We start from the raw sequence: 16,041 nt of genomic DNA, 5'->3' as shown, positions 1-16,041 counted from the left end.
GGAGCCCCACTGGTGCATACATTGAATTTTGGGGACCCCAGAGTGCAGCTCAGGTGCACAGCGCCAAACAGATGGAAACATAGTGTGCTTGTGGAACCCCTGAAGGGTCTCGGGGAACCCCGGGGTATGTGGAGCATACTTTGAGAAATTCAGTTCTAGAGACTCCAGCCAGGGGTCTGAAACCTGAAGAATGTTCACTTTGGTAGTGTACATGGGCACAATTTTGAAAAGGCATCTGCACAATCACTTCCAAATATAAAACGGATAAAATAGAAACCATTAAGTTTCAGGAACAGGCAGAAGAAAACCAAGACAATTCCTGAGGATAGCAAATGGGGATAGTTTGTGTGTACGGAATGTAGTGAGTGGCAAAGCCCCACCTGAAGCAAACATATTACCTAAGGAAATGGTGTCACTATTTCCTGGAGCACGATATGCAGCAGTTCTAATTAGGAGAAGCATTTGGCTGTCGCCACATCAGGGCCATATAGGATCTCATTCACTGTTAATTTAGTTAGCAGTGCTTGGAAACATATCTCTCAGATGTTAGCCTAGCTTGTGTGCCCGACTGGTGGTCTTCATTCAATTACCATCTTGGCAGGATCTGTGGCACATTTCCCAAAAGAACTCAAAAGATGCCAAGTGGTGGGCGGGTGAGACGTGTTGTTTGACAGGAACACTAGGAACATCATCCTAATGGTGCACTCAGCTGGCATAAGTCCCTTACGTCAGTCCAGGAGTGTTGCAAATGTGCCGTAAGGCACGTTTGTGCCTCTGACCGAGCAGAGCAGGCTGCACTGGATCCCTGCACTAGATTCCATCATGGAGGGGGTAACCGAGGGCAGCTGGTGCAGGGAATTGGGGAGGATGGTGGATGGCATTATGGGGCTGTTTGGGGGCAAGACCAGAGTGGACACCAGTGGGCAGACCAGGCTCAGGAGCGGGTGGGACTGGCCTGGGTGACCTGGGCTGTATCCTATCCCCCTTCTGAGCTGTTCAGCATTACACTGGGCTGTTTGGCTCTGTGGCAGCAATTGCACTGGTGCAGATCTGAGTAGCCCTATTGGGGTAAGGGGAATAAATCCCCAATCCAGTTGGCCTGCTTGTTCCAGTACAGGATAGGATTGCGCTGTTTGTTAACCATACGTATCACAACCTGAATCCAAGACCAGTGGTAATTGTCTTCCCCCAGAGGCTCATGCAAGGGGCAGGCTGCAAAGCCCTGCAGTTATTGGCTTGCACTTGTCACCAAGGCCGCTGTACAGGTGCAGTGACATGGCCCAGCTTTTCTTCTTGGTTGCCTCTTCGCCTCTCTTTTAGGAACAACTGGTTAGATTAAGGATCAATCAATTTTGGGTAGCTGTTCAACTTTTCTGTTCCTTAAAATTGTACCCCAGTTGATGACTTGTAGGTGAGTTCTTGAACCTGTCTCAGGGTAAAGCTGGACTCGCTCCTAAAGTTGGACTCGCTCCTGGAAGGAGAAAGAAGGGATCTTCTGCCTGACATGCATGGGTTTAAACCCCTACCTAGTCCTAGTTGAAACTCCAGCCATGAGCCATAGCTACAGAAACTAGTGTTCTCAGACTATGTAGCATTACCAGTTAGAAGCTCCACTCTGATAAGCAATCACTATCATTTTTCTACATTTAATGTTCTTATAAAGAGTTCTGTTTAGAGGCTCAGGTGCAAGGTTTTCCCAATAGAAATACTGTGTCTTGAACCCTGACTCAAGGTGGTGGCAGACTGAGGGCAGCCCACTGTGATTCCTGTTTGGTTATCCACTCGCCAGTTCCCCACCCTTCATCTTCAATGAGCTATACAGCGCTTACTTTCTGCCCAGATGAAGCAGTGCTGGCAGGAGGCGTTGACAAGCTCTAACATGGCATAGATGCTTTTTCAGAGAGGAAACTGGTGACATGTAAGCCTTTTGTGTGGGATTTGAATGCCAAGGTTGAGTTGTTCAGAAGAGAAGCAGATTTTGTGGGAGGAATGTTGACTACAGATAAAATCAAGCTGTCTTAGATGTTGTTTGTCACAAAATTACACTATCATTAGGAGGTGGAGACAATCAGAGAAAGCACTGCCAGGACAGGAAAGGTTGGTGGTTGAAAGGCCATCCCGTGACCTTGAGTTCATTTATTTGAGCTATTCAAGAAGGCCAAACTGACACTGTGGAGGTGGGCACTTGTGCCCCTCAAAGTCTTTGTTTATGTTGCCTCCATGAACCAGGCATGGTATTCAAATACATACTATAATGCAAGGAAATAAATACATTTACATTCAAAGAGGCATCCCTGCAACACAGATTTGATAAAACATTGTCTAAGGTGAGGGTGACTTATTTTTTAAATGTCATATGGAAAAAAAATGCATCATTGGGAGATGCACATCACTTTAAGTAACAGAAAAAACTCCCTCTAATTCTGTGCCATCACCAGAGCGGCCCAAAAATATGCAGTGTGTCTCTTAGCATAGAGTTAGACTCTAAATTGCATGCAGACACAAATAACTTCTTTAATACCCAGTGTGGGCCTTCCTATTTGGCAGGATGAGTTATGACACCTCAGAGGGATATTTGGAGATATCTTCAAGAGGCTGCAAATCTCAAATATTCTATATTCCTGTGATCCTTTTACAACCATGGAAAGTGCCATTTGAATTTCCTGACTCAGGCTCCAATGTGTCTTGGGTTACCTATGAAGATATCATGGCTTTGATACTGTACAGCCTGAGAAGTTGCCATGCTGTCCATAAGTTCTAACTGGACATGTTTGTATCAGGGCCACTAGCACGGAGACTACATCGTTCGCTCACTGTTTTGAGGTTTGAAAAGATTCAAGTTTTTCCAAGACTGACCTTTGCTTGGAATATTTCACTTATGTTGTAAGTGATAAAATGCCCTGCATATGTTGTCCTGCCAGCATTCAGCTCAGAAGTTGAGTTCCATTGTGCTTCTACTGCTGGGATCAAGACATTTGGCAAGAAGAAAGTACACACAGATAGCTGCAAGAGAACAACTTGACTAATTACACAACGTCAGCCTCCTTGATAATGGGAAGAGATGATTCTTCATCACCTATCTGCTTATAAATAAACTGGAAAGTTGGCTTGGGGTCTTTGTTCAAGAAGTGTGATTTGATAAGGTATGGGAGGGCCTCGTTATCAAGCCGCAGGCTCTTGTCGTCAACAAGGATGAAGAGTCCAAAGTCCTGAGGCTCTGAGACATCAAACTTCTCAGCACACTGCTGACTCAGTGTCTGTGTTGTGGAGTCAGTCCGGTAGGCCAGTGTCCTTGTTTGGCTATCAGCATCCATAAAGGAGATTGTGATGAAATCCTGGAAAAAAGGAGCAAGCGTTATATATAATGGATGTGTAATACATATGGCACTATCAATGTACAATAATACCATATTTCAGCTATTTGAACATTTTCAGGAAGCCATCTTGTATATAATACTAAGCATCCATTTTCTCTCCCCCTGTTTCTTCCCTTGCTGTCAAACATTAGATTGTATGCGATTTGAGGCAGGGAACTGTCTTTTGCTAATGTTACTGAGGTAAGTAATACCACAACACTGATGGTGCTATACAAACAACAATTAAGCAGAATGGCCGGATCCCAAAGGATCTCCTCTATGGAAAACTTGTGCAAGGAAAGTGCTCTACAGGTAGACCACAGCTGCGATACAAGGACATCTGCAAGAGGGATCTGAAGGCCTTAGGAGTGGACCTCAACAAGTGGGAAACCCTGGCCTCTGAGCGGCCCGCTTGGAGGCAGGCTGTGCAGCAGGGCCTTTCCCAGTTTGAAGAGACACTTGGCCAACAGTCTGAGGCTGAGAGGCAAAGAAGGAAGGCCCATAGCCAGGGAGACAGACCAGGGACAGACTGCACTTGCTCCCAGTGTGGAAGGGACTGTCACTCCCGAATTGGCCTTTTCAGCCACACTAGACGCTGTTCCAGAACCACCTTTCAGAGCGCGATACCATAGTCTTTCGAGACTGAAGGTTGCCAACAGTACAATGATCAAAACATCACCTATGATACCTCAGTGGTCTTGACAACAACCCTGTAAAGTAGGCCAATATTTATTATTACCATACAATTTTTATGGGAGGGCTGAAGCCGAGAGATAGTGGATTGACTTAGGATAACCTACTGTGTTCTTGCATGAGAGGAGAACTGAACTGAAGACTCACACTTAGTCTTGACTCTTAGCCATCTTACCAGCGTAATCCTTTTTGGTATTGGGTAGAGGAGAGCATCTACTGACCAATGAGCCTCAGCTGACCAAGTGTGAGGTCAGTGCAATACCTCCCAGGAGGTTGCTAGTTGCTCCCCCCTTTTCCTGAAGTGCCAGTCTCTGCTCCTCTCACTCCTTGGATTAAGCCATTTCTGCCCAATGTTGCATATATGCAACAGGGACCAAATGTGTACACATGTGGGTTGGACAAAGATGGGTTAATGAAGGAAAGGGGGGTGCAGCAGAAAAGAAGAGGAGAATGGTGAGCTAGAGTATCTCTGACACTCTAGTTCAGTGGCGTTGCTAGGGGGTGCAGGTGGTGCGGGCCGCATGGGTGACGCGCACAGGAAGGTGACACGCTAAAATTGCGGTGGGTAGGAGCAATACCATCATGTTATATACCGTTGGATGTGGAATTTCCAGCAGAATGCAATGCAAGACACCAGAGTGAAATAACTTCCTTCTATCAAAAGTTATGGCCAAAAAACCAGAAAACAAAAAATGCATGGAGCCCTATGGAAAGTGAAACTGAGCCATATTGTGCGTTTACTCGTGAGTAGGTGACCTTGCCTTAGTCCATTGGAAAGGGCAGGCAGAGAGGAATCCAATGACACCAGAATGGTCCTGATCCAATGAATGCAGCTTCCAAAAACACCTGAGAAGGAAGTACCTCCATCCAAGCAGACAAATGTATTGAGCCCTATGGAAAGCGAAACTAAGCCTCACAGTTGCGTTTACTCATAAGTAAGCAAATGTGCCTTGGCTGGTGGTCCTGATCTGATGGAACTGGAGCTCAACAAATGCTCCAGAAGGCAACCCCCCTCCCACCCCCCACCCCCCCCCCCCCCGCACTAAAAAGGATCAAAACAGAGACTTCAACTGATAAGGTGAACTTCTTTGAGACTTGCAAAACCAGGTGGATCCTGACAGTGATCTGGTTTAAACAGAAGTTCTTCAATTGAACTGGGCAGGGCTGAAAACCTTAGTGGTTTTTTTTTTTGGGGGGGGGGGGTGTTATTGTAGGCAGGCTACAGAGGAAATTCACTTGGTGGAACAGGGCTGGCTTCTGCTTATTTAATTATTTGTTTTACTTTATTTATACTTATTTATTTTAATTTGCCTGATGATGTCACTTCCACCATGACATCACTTCTGGTGGGTCTTGGACAGAATGTCATTCTAAAAAGTGGGTCCCAGTGCTAAAAGTTTGAGAACTGCTCCAATAAGCTGTTAGTAACTTGACACCCGGGGACGTGGTGTGTGTGAGACCACTAGTGACCAAAGTCACTAAAATCACAATTTGGAAGAATAATACCATCATGTTACCGTATTTTTCGCTCCATAAGACGCACTTTTTTCCCCAAAAAAAGTGGGGGGAAAAGTGCGTGCGTCTTATGGAGCGAATACTGCAAAAAAAAAAAAAAAAAAAAAACCTCCGCCCCTGGCCCCACCCCCTGCCCGCTCTGCTCGTCTCCGCTTCCCAGGAAAGCGTGGGTGGGGTGGCAGTCTTGCTGAGCAAGCCTGCGTGTCTACTCAGAAGTAAGACTCAGAGTCACTGGGGCTCACTCCCAGGAAAGCGTGGGTGGGGTGGCAGTCTTGCTGAGCAAGCCAGCATGTCTACTCAGAAGTAAGTCTCAGAGTCACTGGGGCTCACTCCCAGGAAAGCGTGGATGGGGTGGCAGTCTCGCTGCCCAATCCTGTGCATGCCTACTCTGAAGTAAGTCCCATTAGAGTCAGGGGGGCTTACTCCCAGGAAAGCCTCTCTCCACCCCCCAAGCCTGGAGCATCACATCCTCTCTCCCCCCAAGCCTGGAGCATCACAGCTTCTCTCTTCCGCCCCCCCAAGCCTAGAGCATCACAGACTCTTCCCTCCCCCCAAGCCTGGAGCATCACAACTTCTCTGCAACACAAACACTTTCCCCCTCTCTCACACACACAGGCTGCCCCCTTCACTTACACACACAGATGCTCTGCCCCCCCCCACTCACACAGCAGGGGAGGGGCACTTTCACTCACCTCATCCAGCATCTGAATGTAAGCCCCCCCCCCCCATCACAAAGAAAAAACTGTCTCCTTGGTCAGAATGCCAGTGTTTGCTTATTGCACAAGCCCCAGGTAAGGCTCGGTTCTCACCATAAATCCAGAGGTTTGTTGTGTCTTCAGAATTCAAGTTGTGGTTGGACTTTTCACTTGTTCATTTGTATTGGAATCACGGAAGAACTGGTGAGGAGGTAGATGTGGTGTCAGCAGTGGCCCCTTTAAGGGTAAGGCCTGGGCATCCAGCAGAGTGTACTGCACAGCTGCAGCCACTGGAAGGCAATAGGGCCCTCAGGGATATAAGAGCACCTGAGGCAGGAAGGGTTTTGAAGGAGTGCAGGTTGGAGGTAGGAGAGGAGACTGATTGGGTTTATTGAATTTGGAATCTGACTGTGGATTGTGACTGGACTTGGATACCCTGATGGATTTGACTGACCTACCTGGAACCTGACCTTGGACTGTAATTTGGCTTATTGGCTCTGGACTCTGATTTGGTAACTCTGATTGATGGGACTGATTTACCTGGCATCTGTGGACTGGAACTGGACTCACTTTTGCTTGCTGCACTGGTGAGTTGCACAAGGGGGACTGATCAGCCTTAAGCGGGCACGAGGCCCAGTGGTTTGGAATTTAGTAGAACATCATTGTAGCAGAAAGATAATGTGATCCCCTATTTGTGTGCACCTGCTTTTGTGAGCTTCATAAATTCTGACTCTAGCGATGATGAGTTCTTGGGGTTTCCAGAAAACTAGAGTACTCAAACCTTTAAGTCTCTCCATTTGTTAATGACAGTGATAATGGCTCTTAATGCCACTGTTGACAGCTGTTCACTTTACATGGTTCAAATGTTGTTCTGTTATAGTTTATTAAATATTTTACTACACTATTTGGTTCAGAATATTTTTTCCCTTGTTTTCTCCTCTAAAAATGAGGTGCGTCTTATGCTCAGGTGCGTCTTATGGAGCAAAAAATACGGTATATATCAATCAATGAGTAATTTCATGCAGAATGTGCTCTGTCTTTGTTCTATCAAAAGATACAGCCAAAAAACCAGTGGGGGCGGAGTGATGGTACATTACCACACCCACCACCTGGGGTGTTGTCCAGCCAGTTTGTCCCTCTTGCAGAATAGAACTACAGTGTGGGTGCTGGGGGTTGAATTTTGCCCCTGCCACATTCACAATCTAGATACCCTTACAAGAGGAAGGGCTTGGCAGAGAGGCCATGATCCTGGTGCTATTTATTGAATTTGGAAAAAAAATCACATGCTCAAAGTGACATTATTATTATTAACAGTATCTAGTTGACTGTAAGGCTGCTTGCCTTGGCTCTGGTGAAAACAGTGTAGTGAAGCACTCTTTAGTTTGCCTTGTTATCTGCTTTTGAATTAAAACACAGCAATACATTTCTTTAAGAAAAGGGCTTTTTTTAGTATCAGAAAATGGTCTTTGCTGCCACCTTGCGGTTGAAGCTGAGAATGATTTAAATGGCTTATAAACTCAAAGCTGTCTGCATAGCAAAGGAAAAGTGCCCTGAGCCTTTCTTGTGCCATTTGGGCCTCATGTGAATGTGCTTAGGGAGGGCTAGACCCTGGAATATAAGCAGAATTTACACCTCAGCCTACATGAGCTGTAATTGCAGCGTTAACAACCCATTTGAATATATTTCAACCTCCTGTGCAAAAATGCCCTTAGGAGTGATTTTCCAAGACTGGGGTTAGTGGGTATGTGAGTTTTGCTTTTTGTCCTTCTCTGACTGAACCCATGTGGAACTCATGCATCTCAGAGCACTGGAGATGCACAAACTTCTCTGTTGTAGCATGAACTATGTCCAAACAGGAACACATATGCTTTATTTTTACTGCTTTCTTGTACCAGGCAGAACTGTCCTTATCAAACTAAGTACAGGGGGGTCCCATATCCACAAATTCACTTATCTAAGGATCTGGTCTGCGGGCCGTCCTACCCCCTTCCTGCTCACCCCCTCCAGAGTTCCCCTCGCCTCCTCCTTTGAGTTCAGCAGTAAAAGAAAAAATGCTACTTCCAGTTTTCTGTTGTTGTTTTTTTAACTGCTGGGCTCAGAGGACCACCTGCAGGTAAGGGGAGCAGAGCTCCCCTCGCCTCTGGTGGGGGGGGTGTTTGCCAATATCCGTGGTTTCAGTTAACTGCGGGGGCTTCTGGAACAGAACCCCCATGGATACTGGGACATGCCTGTAATCATGAAATTGTGTGAACAAGAACAGTCAGTCCCATGCCAAACATGGCACAGGCATCAAAGTGAAGTGGGTCAAGAGGTGGTTCAGGGAGCCTAACCTGATCCAGCAATGATCTTACGTTCTTATGGTTTGGAGACAAATGATTGTCTGATCACCTTCAAACAATCGAGTGAAGGAGGGAAGAGAAAGGCAAAAGTCATTCTTTGCTGTTACGTGAGAACAGGTCCCCCACAGTTAACTCAGTTTACATAACATAAGGCCAAGGGCCCATCTAGTCCATTTTCCTATAGTTCACAGTGGCCCACTAGATGCTCCTGGGAGCACCCAAGACAACCAGATACTGTATTCTGTTGCCAATCTCTTGCATGGCTTTCAGAGAAAGGCAAGTCTAAAACCCGGAGACTGCATATAATCATCACGACTTGTAACCTGTGATAGACTTTTCCTTCATACAGCAGTAGACAGGAAGAAATTCAGCAAACCAGGTTTTATGGACCCAAATAACAATCCCCAGTTTCCCATACTACTGAGGGCAGAAAAAAGGTCACCCACTGAAAGATCATTCTCCCCTGTTCCATTGTCTCCTAACCTGCACAGATGAGCGGGATGCTCGAGCTTTGTTAAGTGTCCTCCGTCTCTCCCAGCGGTGGATGGAATCCTGAACCTCGGTGCTCAGCTGCCGGGTGACTGTGATCTTGTCGTAGCTCTTGATAAGCTCTACTGCCCCATAAGTAGTGATTAAATAATAAGAACCTAGGAAAAAGAATCAAACTGTTCTTGATTCGTGGCTTAGTTGGAGACATACAAGTGGCAGGAACAGTGGCAGGTCCCTGCCACTACCAGCACCATAAATATGATTACATGAGCTAAAATGGGACAATCAGTAAAAATATAGAAAGAAAGGTGGGGGGGGGGATAGGGGAGACACTGCCTAAATGCTGCAGTTAATTAAAGTGGCCAGCAGATGGCACCTCTGCAACATACAATATAGGGCATATTATCAAATTAAAAGTTCTACAGCTGCAGGATGATACAGGGTAAGGCCTGGACCAGATGTGCAAAAATTCATGTGGAACTGAGCATTTTCTACAGAATAACTGCACATTTAGAAAACCCACATGGGTTTCCTTATCTGTGAGTGTTTTCCCATGGACTAATAACAACAACAACAACAACAACAACTTGGTATTTATATACCACCTTTCTGGTCATCGGATTACTCCTCAAACTTTATTCAAGGACATTTACATAGGCAGGCATATCTAAATCCCTCAAGGGGATTTTTACAATCATAGAGTTTCTCTCTTTCAAGAGCCAACAACATTTCAGAATGGTTCTTCCTGGTTTGGTCTCACTTCTGGCCTCCAGTTCTCCCATGCAGGCTGACAAGCAGCTCCATCTTTCACATGGAAGGCAGCCAAGACGCTTCTTGCTCACACCAAGAGCAGGTGGAATCATTCAGCTGTGCTTGTCAGCTGCTTCAAGGTCTTGCCATTCTCAGCTGTTCAGGGAGCTGCCGGTGTCCTCAAACTGGCGACCTTTTGATGTTATCTTCGGGCTAATGGAGGCTCTACCCTCTAGAGCAGACCTCCTGCCCATCAGGAGGACTATCAAAGTACTTTTTTGCTTTTTATTCCATGAGTTCTTAATCTTCCAGCTCGGTGACCTGTCCCAAGAAGCCAGTGTGCTTACCGAACATACATTTGAAGTTTCCATATGTAATGGAAAATGATAATGAAAATGAATAATAATAATGATAATGAAAAATCAGTATTTTTCACTGACTCATGGAGGCTCAAGTTACCTGAGCTGATGACTTGGGCATTGACTGAAATCTGAGGCCACTTAACTCTGCACTGATTCTCCACGCATGAGCACCGGATGCTCGTGTCTGGGTGTGTCTGCTTACATTTTTCTGCTGTGAAAGACCTCATGGAGCCATCATTCACACTGGGTGAGCAGCAGGGAAGTTCCAGCCAGGAGGCAGGGAAGGGTTAATGTTTTGCTTCTGCATCAGGTGGGAGGTGGTTCTCTTTACCATCTCGGAAGGAACCAATGGTCATTGGATGAAGGGTGGGAGGTCTGATTTTTTTTCCTTTGGTTGAGGTAGGACAGAAGGAGGAGTCCAAGGGGGGCTCTTGCCTTAGAACTGGCTAGAGAAGCCCAGGGAGGGGGGAGGCAGGGAAGCGGGAAGCGGGGGGAGGGGGGAGTTCTTAGCGACCATGTTTTTCACTGCATGGCTCCTCATGGCTCTATTGTTACTTGGGAGGAGGAAGTCTCACTGAATGACCAGTACCAATGGGACTACTTCTGAGTAGAGCTGCAAAGGATTGGGTCATACTGGTAAGTCTCGCAGCAACTGTGCGTGATCCCCCTCCCACTCGCCACTTCTGTCCCCATTGTCATGCAGTCCATCCCACCCCCTCTGCCTTGTTTACAGGCGGGATGGGGAAATCAGGGGGGTTGTTTAAAGACAACTCCAACACACACATGCACACCGGCAGCAGCCCTGGTTTTTTGTTTTTTTTCCCACTGCAGGCTTTTTAAAAGGGAACAATTAAAACTCAAGTCTTTTTGAGTCGCGAAAACACTCTGGCTCTCCATTGTGACTTGTTTTTGAGTTGAGTCATGGGGGGCAGAGACTCGTGTCTCAACCTGGGTCAAGCCATGCCTGATTTACCCATCCCTGCCTTCTGCAGACATCACAGTAACTGTGGAAACTGTCCATGTTCATCAACTATTGGTCAGCTCAGATACTGGCAGGGGACCTAAACTCATCAGTCGGTCCCTCAGGTCTGAACCCTCAGGGCAGTGCCCAGTGCGCTGTCAGAAAGTAATTCCACCCTCACTCTCCCTGGGGAGAACATTTGCCTCTTTAGACACACATTTGTGAAGAGGAGGCAGGTGGACCTATGGAGCACACTGGTGTGGGGGGGATGCTTTGCCACCATGCTCCAGTCTTTGCCTGCTGTAACTGTGGATGATAGCCACAGTTACTATAATGTCTGAAGCAGGTTTTCACCTCTTATATTTCATTGCCTCTTGAGCCCACTACGGACTCTAGTGCACAAAAGCTTCTGCCACTATCACTCTGTAAACTGTTCTGAGGTACCACAGAACCCTTTGTTCTTTACAGATTCCCTGCTCCTTATTCAGGAGATCTCTCTCATTCCAAACACATGCGGCTCTGTTCCCTTTGGGCCATCGCTAGGTATTTATTGCCAAGGCAGCAACAGTGTCAAATGGGGCATATCTGTTTGCACAAGCATCCTGGGGGAATTTCTCAGGCACATGATCCAAGTGCCGAGTCACTGAAGGAACAGCACATTTTATCAGCCTAATGATTACAGCACTGCCAGAGTCCTGAGTCAAAGATGTTCTTGCCCACTCCCCAAAAAAGGGTTTGAAGGAATCAGGCTTTTAAACAAACAAACAAACAAACAGGAACACAACAGGCTGGCACAATGATAGTAATAATGTCCACTGAGCAGATCTGACTTCAGCATCACTATGATGTCCCTGCTATAATGTACATTAGTATAAAGGTGCATGATGCAGTTTGATTACAACTGTGCATGTTGTAATCCTAGAGCAGGGGTGTCCAAAATTTTTGGTAGAAGGGCCACATCATCTCTCTGACGTGTTGGGGGCCAGGAAAAAAAAAATTAATTTACATTTAAAATTTGAATAAATTTACATAAATGATTAGAGATGGAACTTATATGAATGAATGAAGGTCTTGCAATAGCTCAAGGCCTATAAGGCCTTGTACAATGCAAGGCTGGCCTTTCATTTGCTGCTGCTGCTGCATCATAGACGTGAAACAGCAAGCCGTGCAGGGAGCCCTTGGCCTGTAGCTCACGTGAGAGGTCAAACAGTCACCCTCATGCTGAGAGCAGTTGTGTCCAGCCAGCACAGGCTCCAGCAAGTCTCCGGAGGGCCAAAGGCTCATTGGAGACTGGGGGCTTCCCGTGGGCCAGATTGGGCATTCCCAAGGGCCGCAAATGGCCCCTGGGCCGGGGTTTGGGCATCCCGTCCTAGAGCGTTTTCCAAAGGCACACAATGCTGCAAATAAGGAGTCTGAGTTTGGCTAGTGCCTGGATGGGAGAACCCCTAGGATTTTTATATACCTGCATGCTGCCCTGAGCTCCAGGATGGAAGAAGGCCAGGATGCAATAAGAAAACTCACCATGTCAGACCTGGATGCATTATCGCACTGGACATGGATCCCTGGGTGACTCAGAAATTGGTGAGGGAATTGCAGGGATTATTGCCGACTATTATGTGAAGTGTCAATCAATCAATGTATACCTAAGTTTTCATGACCTGCTATGGAAACAGTCAGGATTCCCCTTCCTCCTCAAAAGTCTGAGCAGTTGTGTCAATGCTAGGGGCCAGATCTCAGCACCAGTTAGGAGTACTGGAAGCTCAACATATTTGGAAGAAACAGGGGGAGGGGTCTTCACACTTCTGTGTAGGAAAACTGCATGTGATGACAGCGTGCATGTGGCGATGGTCACACATGCATGTATATCACTTGATTTTTCAATGCTTGATGATTAATAGCTGAATGCGTGAACTAATTTCACTGAAAAATTTGAGGCGATGTGAAAGTTCTGTCATCTTGTTTGATGCATGGTGGCTCATCCACATGTGTGCATGGCCATTTATCATGTGACTAGCATACATACGGGAACCAGCCCCATTTTGCACATCTGGTGTATCCAGGCTGACAAGTAGTGTAATGATCAGTAACAGGAAGTAGCAGTTTTTATAAACCACCTTTCAACTTATGTCCACAAGACAGTGTACAACAGATAATCAAATACCACAAGAATAAATCTAAGTGTATTGAATGTAATGGTCCAAATTTATGAGTCCAAAACCAGTGTTATGCAATTAAATATTGAGTAGGCCAATTCCACTTCTTGATCCGTCACACTGTGACCATCACCCATGATAGGAACCTGGCAGCCCTAAGTGGCCATTTCAGACCTAGTGTTAAGTGTTGAGGTTTCTTGTGACATCACTAAGTGCCTGTAGATAATGTGGATGTTGGAACTGGCATTCAGGCAGTAGTCAGGGTTAGCCTCCTCCATCAGCAAACCCCCCCCCCCCAGAAAAAAAGTGAGGAAAAAAGTTGGCAAGTAGAGCAGGGAGGAAAAAAATAGTTACTGGTCAGAAAGACTTTGCTATCTGGATGTGGCCAGTGGCTGCTGACTGAGAAGCACAGCCAAAAGCAGAAACTATACTGTTAAGGTGCAGTTAAGAGTCTTATGTACACTGGCATGTTCAAAAGTCCACTCCACGTTTTCTAATAGTTTCAGCATCTGGAGTCTTCCAACCCAGATTCTTTTTACTTATGGCTCAGTCTCTCCACAGGCTAGACCTTGGCAGGTAGCCATGAAAGAATCTAGTAGGCCTCATTCTTTCTCCCCATAACTTGTTTCAGTGCAATGCCCAGAGCACAGCTGAAGCTAGGATACACATTCACAAAACTGACTTCAGGGCCACTGCACAAACCCATTTCCACTAGCATGAGCCTCTTTCACTTTCTTGAAGTCTAACCTCAGCCATCCCTCTGCTAGAGTAAAGCACCAGAGCTCTTGCTTACCTTCACCCAGCTGGAGAGCAGGGTCCATGAGCTCCATCATGTACTCCACGTTCAGAAGCATCTCTGGCAAGTCACTGCGGGCCAGAACATACAGGAGTACTGGAAGGAAGTCATCTGCCCCATAGGGCTTTCCTGAAACAAGAAGGGTCCTGTTCAAACTATCACCAGCAAACCAGTGACTCAATCAAACATGCAAAACCAACCTGAGGCAAGAGGAGTGAAAGCACATGTGCTTGTCAACAGAAGCTGGTTCCCTATGAGTGCAATCTAAATGCCTGGTTCATCTGTCAACCAACCCCTTTCAGAACACCTGTGGAGCAATTTGTGGATTCGGTAGCCTTGGCACACAAGCAAAGGCACACAGTGTAGCTGTCTTCCTGTAGCTGAGCACCTCTGGGCCTAAGCTAGCAAGAGCCAAAGTAGTGCAGTGGTTAGAATGTTGGACTAGGACTCGGATGAACCAGGTTCACATCCCTAACCAATCCTGATGCATACAAGGTAATCTTGGCTTGGTTTTCAGACCTGGTAATCTTGGCCTTACTTTTCAGCCTAAACTAGTGGTTCCCAAACTGTGGGTTGCAACCCAGCAGTTCGGGAAGCACTTGTCCTTGCCCTTTTACAGGGCAGGGAGGGGAGAGGCAGCAATGCAATTCCCCAGGATCGTGCTGCTGCCAGGGACAGGAGGGGGTGTCTGGGGTGTCCAGGGAGCCCTCCACAGGGCTCTTTGCATCTCCCAACAGCTAAAAAAAGAAAACCAAAACCAAAACCAGGCACTTCCACTTGTCGCAAAACCAAAAGTTCTTGTTTTTTAATTACGTTTACATGTTTGGAGGTGTGCGGAGCTCTGTGGAGGATTCCCTGGACCCCCTGGATTCCCCAGATCCCCCAGGACTCTGGCACTGGCTGCCAGTAAGTAAAAAAAAAACTGCTTCAGTCCACGGCAGCAGCGCAATCTTTGAGATCATGTTACAGCCATAGCTCCCCCCCCCCATACACTTATAGGGCTCACAACTCCCTTTGGGAAGCACTGGCCTAAACTATGCCACCCTAACCTCCTTGGAAGAAGGGTGGGGTACCAATGTAATAGCAGCACTCCGTCGGAGAGCTCTATGTATTCTCTGCCTTGAAGTCCGTGATGGGGAAATGCTAGGATATAAAAATAACCAAGAAACAGCTGCCAACACAGATTAGAAATAGGTCCGATGCTGTAAATGTGCAAATTGATTTGGGAGCAATACAAATTTCAAGATTCTCCCCGTGGCTTTGCTATTGTAAAAATAACCCCCTTTTGAGTCTGATTTTCTTGTAAAGAGTTTCTCCTGCAGTGTGTTTGGCAGTTATATGGGACCATCAGGTGTTTCAATCAGGTGTCATTTTGAACGTGGGGAATAAAGATATTGGATCAAGACCATTTCATTTTTATATCCCATTTTGATTCCATCTCACATAGTTCAGGGCAGTGTTCAAGAGCTTCCTGGTCACCTACCCATCCAGGCTTTGACCAGACCCAGGCCTCTTTAGGCTCAGCTGACAGAATCATATGCATCTCAGATCATGCCCTCAGCCAGTTATGTCCATTACAGCCCGCAATTAAAGGAAGATTTAATTAAAGGAATTAAAGGAAGACCCCCTACTAGCACAGGGGTCGGCAACCTTAAACACGCAAAGAGCCATTTGGACCCGTTTTCCGGAAAAAAGAAAACCTTGGGAGCCACAAAACCCTTTTGACATCTAAAATGAAGATAACACTGCATATATAGTTTGTGCTCCCCTCTTATAGGTCCCAGTTATATAATACACTCCCCTCTTAGAGGTCCCACTAAAAATCAGGTCCAGACCCACAGTTAGAGAACAACAGTTTTAGATTATGCACAGATGAACTGCTTGTGAAGGATACTGTCATTCTTTACTATCATTTACTTCTGTACTTCTGTA

General features: G+C 46.3%; 1 protein-coding gene across 1 annotated transcript in view; it reads right to left on the bottom strand.

Annotated features, from left to right (window-relative positions):
- Nucleotides 1-2,332: 2,332 nt before the first annotated feature.
- Nucleotides 2,333-16,041, bottom strand: part of RIN3 (Ras and Rab interactor 3) — a 99,751-nt gene continuing 86,042 nt past the window's right edge. The window contains exons 8-10 of the mRNA XM_066628579.1: nucleotides 14,107-14,238; nucleotides 9,082-9,245; nucleotides 2,333-3,335 (exon numbers count right to left, since the gene is read on the bottom strand). Of these exons, the coding sequence (XP_066484676.1) occupies nucleotides 3,027-3,335; nucleotides 9,082-9,245; nucleotides 14,107-14,238 (605 nt within the window). The 3' untranslated portion in view covers nucleotides 2,333-3,026. The remainder of the gene's footprint in view (nucleotides 3,336-9,081; nucleotides 9,246-14,106; nucleotides 14,239-16,041) is intronic.

Source organism: Tiliqua scincoides, chromosome 1 (assembly GCF_035046505.1).
Source record: "Tiliqua scincoides isolate rTilSci1 chromosome 1, rTilSci1.hap2, whole genome shotgun sequence".
NCBI classification, from domain to species: Eukaryota; Metazoa; Chordata; class Lepidosauria; order Squamata; family Scincidae; genus Tiliqua; species Tiliqua scincoides.
Note: the sequence above shows the minus strand (reverse complement) of the source record. Positions and strands in the feature narration are given on the sequence as shown.